The 10,259-nt window shown below is 32.8% G+C and overlaps 1 protein-coding gene and 1 long non-coding RNA gene across 2 annotated transcripts; both read left to right on the top strand.

Annotated features, from left to right (window-relative positions):
• Positions 1-881: 881 nt before the first annotated feature.
• LOC106753434 (probable E3 ubiquitin-protein ligase RHA4A) lies at positions 882-1,511 on the top strand. Its single transcript, XM_014635242.1, has one exon. It carries the CDS (start codon positions 882-884, stop codon positions 1,509-1,511), a length of 630 nt encoding a protein of 209 aa, XP_014490728.1.
• Positions 1,512-5,576: 4,065 nt separating this feature from the next.
• On the top strand, positions 5,577-10,252 carry LOC111241062. The gene is made up of 8 exons (XR_002666787.1): positions 5,577-6,550; positions 6,847-6,918; positions 8,067-8,210; positions 8,526-8,597; positions 9,127-9,272; positions 9,728-9,812; positions 9,941-10,003; positions 10,180-10,252. It is a non-coding gene; the product is annotated as an uncharacterized LOC111241062 (long non-coding RNA).
• Positions 10,253-10,259: the final 7 nt, after the last annotated feature.

Below are 10,259 nucleotides of genomic sequence, written 5' to 3'. Positions count from 1 at the left end.
TAAAAAAATAGGTTTTTTTGAAATAAAGAATACATAATAATAATAATAATAATAATAATAATAATAGTAGGTGACACAAAAGCTTATATATAATTTATAATAAATAATAGATAATACTCATATTTTATATCTATAATTTATAAATTTATAACAATTCACCGCAAATATTTCATATTTTTATTTTATCTTCAATTTATTTTAAAGTAAAAGTATGAAAATTACAGCTATCAATATTCTTATCTTTAACTACATTTTGAATTAAACATATAAATTATGCCTATAATAAAAAAACTAGCTTCAAATATATTAACCGTAGAACACTACAAATCACACCTTATTTCTTATGTAATCACTACTATAAAGTAAATCAAATTCAAATAAATATAAAACAGAGATTATAAAATAAATATTTAAAATTATGAATTAAGATAACTTTAATGAAAATATCATAAGAATATATCCATATCTAACAAAAAAAATATTTTAAATATCTTTTAAGTTATATTAAATGCTAAATTATGAATCACATTGTTATAAAAGATAAAAGATAAAAGATAATATAAATAAACAATTAACTTTCTTTTATTTTCAACCAACAAATGAATCATTATATAAAGTGAATTTCTACATAAAAAGTTCATTGAGAACATTGAGAAAGAGAAGAGATCATATATTTAGCTTTTTCCTGTATCGAAACACTATCATGGATTGGTCATTAGAAGGCATAATCACGAGCTTATCATCAGAAATACCAAGTATGTTTTCAGTTTAAGTTCATGTATATTAATTTCAATAATCTCAAAATTTAAGATTTTGTATTTTTTATTTTTTATCCTATATATTCAGGACCACTTCACTGTTACAGTATGACAACATTAGGGATGGATCAACGTTTTTCCTATAACATATCTTTGTCAGGAGAAAATGATATCAATGTTCTGATGCCTAGAACTCTTTTCAGATTCATCATCAGAGTTTTTTATGAAAACACTTTAGTTCCAGAACTAGGTCGCTCTTCTACTCTTATATCGAGCCAAACCTTTTTTCAAGAAGGTCCAGATTTCTTGCAAACATTGTTATGGCCACTGTCATCATCGCTCACACCTTTTGGCACTGACATCATTGAAACAATAGTAAACGTGATAGTTGATGAAATTCTAGATATCTTTCAAATTGATGATGTTGTTGCTTCTTCTTCGGAATCTCAACCCCAAGAAGTTCCTCTATGGATTGTGATCAATATTGCTGATAACAGCATGCATGCAGCAACACAAGATCTTTTAAGAACGGTTTCAGCATCCGAAGAAGCAATTGACACGTTGTTGAAAAAATCTACTGTGTTACAGGCTGAGTGTTGTTGTTGCATATGCTTGGATGAATTCCATCTCAATGCCGAGTGCTACACACTTACATGTCAACACTTCTTTCATAAAAAATGTATTACTCGCTGGCTACACACTAGTCAGACCTGTCCCATGTGTCGCCAACCTCTACGAACCCCAAATGACTAGCAACAAAAGTTTCACGATTAAGGTTTTTTTGTTTTGTTTAGTATACTATTTCAAGAATTTAATATAGAGAAGATTTTATATGTTGAAGATCATATTGAGAAATTAGTATAATTTCGAATAAAAACTTTCTAGTTTGAAGTGTAACATTCATGTAAAGGTGTTTTGACTATTAATATATATTATGATGGATTATTTGTTTTGTAACATTCCATTTTCCTCACACTTAATATTTCATAGTTAATATATTGCATTATTAATACAGTCGCTCACAAGGAAATATAAAGGAGTTTACACATAAAATACATATTTTTTTTAAATATCAAATAAAATACTCATAAAAATAACTCAAACTTTTCTCTACTATTTTTATGTTTTTTTTCTTCAGTTGTATTGGATCAGACGTTATTCCCTCATCTACTCCCATATAACACACACATTATGCCATTATCGCACAAATCTAATTGCCAACACAAACATAAACATGTAAGGATGAGCTAACATACATAAGATCATTCATAAAATATTTATAAATATTTACACATAACAATAATTATATTATTATGCAAGGTTGTCAAACTCGAGAGTTTACATAAACTCGTGAGAGTCCAATAAACTCAATTTGTAAACTCGTAAGAGTTTACTTTGTGTGAAAAAAATATAAATAACATCCTAATTCAAATAAGATAACAAAATTATATAAATTGAAATACATAAGTTCATAGAAATATTGTTCATAAAAATATAATGTAAAACATAAATTGAAATGTCAAAGTCTCTACGCCTAATAATCCTCTAATCCTTTAATAATGGCATCATCATCTCCATCATCATCCTCATCTAACTCTTCCTCTGATGAATGTTGTGCATCCTCATTGTTCCCAAATGTTATGTTATCAAGATCAAGAGCATCTAGAGCAGGATCTGTTGTTGCTTCATCTAAGTGAACATTTTCACCATCATTTTCAACTTTACTTGATCAATCTCAACAACATCATCTGCCTCTTCAGCTATCTATTCATCATCTGATTCAATGTCATCAAATGAAAGAGTTATAGTTTTTTGAATTTGCCTACTTTTCAGCTTGGAGTTATACATCACATAAACTAAAGGGTTAAATATGTTTTTCATCCTTTAAGTATCACCGATTTTTGGTTTTAGTCCCTACTCAAAACTTTGATAGCTTTTAGTCCTTGAAGTATTGAAACATGTAATATTAGTCCTTAAAAATGGACGACTTCAACTTTTTGTTGATCTGACAAACGGCGAGGCCATGTTTCTACCAACTTTCCTCTTAGTATCTACCACGTTGCTTGTTTAATTTGTGGAATGAGATTAAGTGATTGGCATGTGTGTGGGTGATTGAAATCACAATATGAAAGTTGGGTTCTTCTTTGTCATCTCAGTTGAAGGTTGGAGTTCGTTTATGTCTGCCAATATGCTCTAAGGTTTCCAAGCTTCAACGTATTTCTAGGACTACAAAAAGAACTAAAGTGAAATTGAGAAGCACTCCTCTACTAGTTTTGCTTCAAACCCTAGTCAATAGAAAGGGGAGAAGTGAGATGAAACTGCACAGTGGTTCTATTTTGTTGTTATTGAACTAGAACAAAGAGAAAAAAGTTGGGAGAGTGGCTACAAGATGGTTCTGTTTTGGCTTTTAGAGGACCTCAAAGAGCACTTCATAAAACAGTAGATCCAGCAATGAAGAAAGGCATGCAATGGATACCCACAATTAGTAATTTGAAATAATGTCTCAAATCATGCATAATCGAACAAAACCTAATCAAGTTGTAACACGAAGAATCCGACATTTGAAATTTTGAATTAAAACAACTGAGTCAATAATTTAGATAACAATCAATTCAGTTGCAACCCTTGCTTCCAAATTCCTAAGCGTCCCTTTTGGTGATTTCTTCATTACTCTTCATTATACTCCAAGCACCACCCTAAAGGCACAACCTTTTATCATATCTCAACTGATAGCTACATTTTTCTTTTTTGGGTCCGAAAGATCCGTTTTCCCTTCTAATTTTTCGGGAAGATGGCTGATTGGGCACCGATGTTAATTGGGGTGTTGTTTTTCGTTCTGCTTCAAGCGGGTTTGCTTTTTTCCTTTCCAGGAAACGAGAAGCAACTTGAGTTCGGGGCCATGAAGACAAACGACAAAGCTATTTTCATCCACACACTCATCTTTTTCACAAATTCTTCCAGAAACTAATTTTCTCCAATTCGAAGTTTCGAGCCCTAATTGGTAATCTGATTTCAATCACCCACACGTTTCAATCACTTAATTTCATTCCACAAATTAAACAAGCAACGCGATAGATACTTAAGAGGGAAGTTGGCATAAACGTGGCATTGTCGTTTGCCAGATCAACAAAAAGTTGACGCCATCTATTTTTAAGGACTAATATTACATGTTTCAATACTTCGAGGACTAAAAGCCATCAAAGTTTTGAGTAGGGACTAAGGAAAAAACTCAGTGATACTTAAGGGATGAAAAACATATTTAACCCTAAACTAAATCATTCATCTTTTTTTATGCAAACAATTCCTTCTCTTTGTATGAACCTAAAATGAAATATAATATTTTTAGTGAAGATATAAACATAATAAAGGAATTTATAAATTAAAAATAATTTAAATTACCATTTCAAATGAACTCCAATTACGCTCACATCCAGAAGAAATACAAGTCAAGGTTAGAATCCGAATAACAAATCTCTTCAACTCCAGAGTTCCATCACCAAACATGTCCCACCATTCCCCAAGATTTAACTCTTTCCTACACTCCTTTGCATCTTCCATTCCAAAATGTCCTCTAGCATTATGAAATTTAACAATTTGTAAATTAATTTTTCTTCTTTCTGCCATATCTGGTATCAATCTTCTCATGCAAAAATACAATCCTTCTTTCACCTCTCCACCATCATCAGATCTAAAGTTAGGTTCATAGTGGAAATGGGGGTTCAGAAAATAGGCAGTTGCATGCAAAGGCCTATGAAGTTGATTATCCCATCGAGCATCAATTATTCTCCAAACCTCTTCATAACTACATCAATCATGCTATATCAGAAATAATCTCACACATAAGTAATTAAACATTGAATGAGTAAAAGTTTGAAAATTTACCTCTTTTTTATATTGTTAAAGTTAGACCTAATTTTCTCTTTTGCACAGTCCATTTCTTCATAAATGAAACCCATTGTGGGTTTTACATCTGAGTCCACTAATCTTAAGGCAACCATAAGAGGAAACATCTGAGTCCACTAATCTTAAGACAACCATAAGAGGGACAACAACTTTCAAGCATGTGGAGACATTCTTCCAAAATCGGTTATCTAATACCACGTGGTCTACTTTTCTCCCCTCTTGTGAAGTTCCAAACTTACTTGTCTTTCATTCCTCAGAGTTGAACATGGTCAACAACGATGCCTTCAATTCATGAAGACAAACAAGAGTTAAATAAGCCGTGGCAAATCTAGTCACACCCGGTCTTATCAAGTCTCTACCTTTAGTGAACTTTTTAATAAGGAAATCAACATTGATCTCCCATAAATGTAAGTGGTAATTTTTCTTCCCTTCTTAATGGCCAATTAATGTTCCTTCAAATTTTTTTCAAAATCTTCAAATATCAGATCAATGCAATATGCTGCACATAGAGTCCAATACAATTTTTCCCTCTTTTGCATCAACAACTCTCCGGCTGCCTTGAAATTTGTAGCATTATCAGTGACAACTTGAACAACATTTTCTTCTCCAACAAACTCAACAACATCATCCAACATTTTGAAAACTTTATCAACTGTTTTTGAAATGTCTGAAGTGTCAAGTGAATAAAGAAAAATCGTCTCTCTAGGACTATTCACCAAGAAGTTGCAAATAGAACGTCTTTTTCTATTCGTCCAACCATCAGACATAATTGTACATCCAGTTCTTTTCCACTCCTCCTTATATTCCTCAAAATTTGCATCTGTTTTCTTCACAACTTGTTTCAAGAGCTTCTCTCTAACACTACAAAAAAATTACAATTTACATACTGATAATTATATAGGGATTGTGATCCGTATGTAAGAAGCTTTTTACATACCAACTTTATATACGGATTATTAAATAATTAATAATTAAAAATTAAAAATATAACTTAAATGAGAATTCTCAGTTACACAGCTTGAGCACTGCAACCCTCGTTCTGTCCCGCTCCCTCGTTCTCCCGTTTCACTCACTGCCTCTCTCTCGAGCACTTTAACCCTCGTTCTCTGCCGTCCAGCCTCTCACTCTCTCGCTCACTAAGCTCACTCTTGCACTCACTCTATGTCCATCTCGTTCACTCTCACACAGTTCACCATTTTCTTCTTCTTCACACTCCGCTAACTCCCTGGTCACCATTGTCTCGCAGTGACTTGCAAAGAAGAAGAAGTTCATTTTTCTCACTCTGACTAAGTCTTTCATTCTTCTGATTTAGGGTTTATTGTTCATTCATCTACAAGTAATTGTCTCTGTTCATTCGTAAATCCCTATATTCGTAGAACTAGAAAACCCTAATCCTTTTTGCTTTCTTTCCGATTGGCACAAATGCTTTGTGGTGTGGTTCACATGTTGTGTGTGGAAGACGTTGCATTGTTAGGAGATTCTGATTGAGGAGGGTCTTGCGTTTTGGGAAGTTCTTGATTCGTAAAACCACAAACCCAAAATCCCTAAATTTGTAAAACCAAAATACCCTAAATCCCTCTTTTTTCTTGATTCTCTCTTCAATTTTGAATTTGAAGAAGCAATCAGTTTTGTGAACAAGATAAAGGAGAATCAGTTTTTCTGGTGGTTTTGCTGATATAGTTTACACTCTTTCTTTTAAACAAAATTTTTAGGTTGCTACCCTCTTCAAGGACCATCGAGATTTGCTTGAGGAGTTCACTAGATTCTTACCGTATACCTCTGCTACACCTTCGACACAGTATGCTCCATATAGTCAAAATTCGTTGCAGCACTTTAATGAGCAGAGTTCCACGACTCCAATGATGCGCCAAATTCCACCAGACAGGGCAGTAAGATTTGTTCTTATACCACTTATATATGGATCTTGTAAACTGCCTCTTTTAATGTTTGGGTTTTGAACATTTTTNTGNAGTAAGATTCTGTTTTCTTTTCTCTTTTTTATAACTTCCTTGATGCAGTTNCTGCCTAAATGTTTTGGTAAAGAAAGTGAAAAAATTAACTTATTATCTACTTGGCATAATTGGTTGCAATTGATTAATTTAATATTGTTCATGTTATTTATCATTTTAAATGCACATTTCTGCTTGAGTGAATATTTGACTCATTTTCTTCTCAATGTTTTAAGGCCATAAGCGATNGAACTGCTTGGAATTGTCTGATACAGAAGTTGGTAGCAATGGACTACAGCATTTATCAGGTTCGATATACCAGAACCTTACTATAATAATTTGTATGCTTTTTTGGTTGAGTTTTGCTTGTACGTCAAAAAAATGGTGGATATCAGTGTATAGTGGTCAACCTCAAAAATAATACAACGGTATAGCTTATTAGTAAGAAAGATGGCCTCTATTTTAAATTTTTATATATAGCTCAAATAATTTATATACTATGTACAAATGTGAGTGCTTGCGATTTAAAAGAAAACACTCAACATTGATGGCATAGTCATATTTACCAATAAAAGGTCACGTCATGGGTTTTAATAAAAAGTCAGCATATAACAAAAGAAGTAAGGGAAACAAAGACATGCTCATTTATCAAATTTTAGGCAAGACATCTCAGACATCTGATATAAGGTGAGGCCAGGGTGGATGTTGCAGAGTTCTGACAGAGGAGGATGAGGGTTCAAAGTAGAGAACAATAGTGGAAGCTGAGTATCACTAGTAATACTGCTAGAGACAGGTGGGTGTTGGTTGAAACTGTAGAAAAATACATATCAGGGTTTTTTAGTTCTAAAATAGGGGACATAAATCTCAACTTTGCTCCTATCCCCTATCCTCCCTTGAAAGAAACTGTAATTTTGTGGCGGAAAGAGGGTTTTCAGAAATGCCTCATTTAAGCACCACTATGGCATGGCACAACCTCTGTATTGGCCATAATTAAAAAAAATATACCACTGTTTAAAACTTCGAAGTGGTTCATGGTTGTTCTGCTGACTTCACTACTATAATATTCATAACTATGATATGGTTATGTCCGTAATTTAGAGAGATATTTTATGCTACTGAAATTATGTCTGATCGTTTTACCTATTGCATCTCATCCGATTTGGACATTTTGGGACTGATGCTCTGATGCCCCATCTCTATAGTTTGTGTTTGGAGTTTCATTCTTTCTTTTGAAGTTAGCTTTATCCCTTTTTACATTTGAAAGTAGATGTTCTCCTATACTAATCTCTTGACATGATTAACTGCTGATTAATGAATAAACCAATGAGAAAGAAATATGACACTCTTTGAGTTATGATTCTTACTATGCGAGATGNAGTAAATGCTTNAGATATTGTGATGTAGAATTCTATGACTATTTTTTTCGTTGATTATTTTTTTATTCTATTTGTTGTAGGACTGTCTAATCTGCAGAAAATAAATCTTTCTTTTACCATGGTTAGTGACGGTGGTTTAAGCAAATTNTGTGGACTCTCATCTCTGAAGTCCCTTAATTTGGATGCTTACCAAATTTCTGACATTGGGCTGTCAAACCTCACAAGTACGTGTTTCTATTAAAAAAATTGAATTCAAACAACGGTTTGTTTATTTCTGTTTAGATTGCACTTGATCTCCAATCCTGTTCAGTCCAATCAATTACCTACTATTTTTTTTTTGCCACGATCTGAAATATGAATTTTATTTTTATGCACTCATTGTATGTGATATACATGCATCCCATATAATGATGTGGTGATACAGTTCCTTGAGTTGGCACAAATTTTGCTATTCTTAGCTTTAGGTATTCTGGCACTTTTATTTTGTAATCTCAGAGTTTAATTTTGCAGCATGCATAATTCTGAATTTGGCAATGCAGGTTTGACTGGCCTCACTGACCTGGATTTGTTTGGTGCACGAATCACAGATTTTGGTACAAACTATTTGAAAAGTATGCAATTCATCACTAAATATTTTACTTCGGCATTATTATTCGTGGATATGTTGATTATTACCTTTTTCCGTCAATATGATTTTCTCTTCTTTTTTTCTAGCCTTTTTGTTTTTCTTATTTTTATAGGATAAATAGAAGATGTCTTGGCTTTTCTTTACAGTCAAATTACATGAGCTCAATTTTATCTGAAATGCAATTGAATAATACTTGTCTCTTAATTCGCAATGCTTAGTTCACGTACATTATTTTTTTAAAAGTTTAATTTGATCACTAAATGTCAATTTGATGCATGTAATATGTAGTTTGTTGGAAAGATTTTTGTTACTCTCGTATGAAAAGTATAAGCACGGACTGACTAATAGTTACTATAAATTGTTTCTTGTCAAATAAGATTCAAATTCAATCTTAATCCCCCTATGATAAGTGGTATTTACATGGAATTGAAGGAATGTTAATGTTCTTTGATTGAGCCCATATCACTTACAAGTTGAATTCGTTGGTTTGCCAACTTTCTTTGGTGAAACAGAGTTTAAGAACCTGAGGTCTTTGGAAATATGTGGTGGAGCTTTGACTAATGCTGGTGTAAAAATATCAAAGAGCTCTCTTCTCTGGTCTGCTTAAATTTATCACAGAACAGCAATCTTACAGACAAAACTCTTGAGTTAATTTCAGGTACTTCCGCATTCCTTTGTTTCATGTATGATTCTGTGTGCCTTTTTTTTCCTTCTTGACCAACTTGAAAACCTAAATGATCACAAAGAAAATATGAATAAGTTGTGTGGCTTGGGTTTATAGATTAAGCAGGATCATATGCCCTTAACTATTTAACATGGTTTCAGTGTCAGACACTTGTTTTGAGAAAAAGAGAACATTAACAAATTATAACTAGTTTGATAATACTAATCTCCATAGTAGTATGAGTGGCGCAACAAATTATTTAGGATAAGTTTTTATTCTATCAGAAATGCAGTAATTTGATGTAATTCAACTTTATAAAGTCAATATGTAAATAGTTACCTAAATATTCTAATAAAATACCTTGGTATTTATCTTGTTAATGTAAAATTTAACAATTTTTATACTGTGCTTGTCGCGGATGTAACACATAAATTTTCTTTTCCTTGCAGCGATGGGAACTTTTTTGCCGTAAAGGAGGTGTCTTTATTGGATAACGACANCCAGGGCAAANAGAGCATTTTCNAGCTTCAGCAGGTGAGAGAGTTGGGCTTCCCTTCTCATTAAACAAACTTCATGGCATAGTCTAATTTTCTGTCAAACCATGCACATATTCCTCATTTGTTTGTTCACGTTTGATGATATAAGTATGTTTGGTCTTCCAGGAAATATCTCTTTTGAGTCAGTTCCGACACGACAACATAGTTCGATATCTTGGCACTGACAAGGTATGCTGCTTTCTTGTTGGTAATGTTATTAGAATTTGTGTGGTCTGGCTTGTTTCTGTAATTGTTGACACTGACAAGCAACCAGAATTATAGTTTCTGTAAGACCATATATTGAAGCAAATTTACATGGACTTCTACATTCTAACTTTACTTCATCCAAAATTGTAAATTTTAAGGGACATCAAGTGTGCCAATATATTGGTTGATGCAAATGGGTCCGTCAAGCTTGCAGATTTTGGATTGGCGAAGGTACATT

The sequence above is a fragment of the Vigna radiata genome, unplaced genomic scaffold (genome assembly GCF_000741045.1).
Source record: "Vigna radiata var. radiata cultivar VC1973A unplaced genomic scaffold, Vradiata_ver6 scaffold_133, whole genome shotgun sequence".
NCBI lineage: Eukaryota > Viridiplantae > Streptophyta > Magnoliopsida > Fabales > Fabaceae > Vigna > Vigna radiata.
This window is presented reverse-complemented; position numbering and strand designations above follow the sequence as displayed.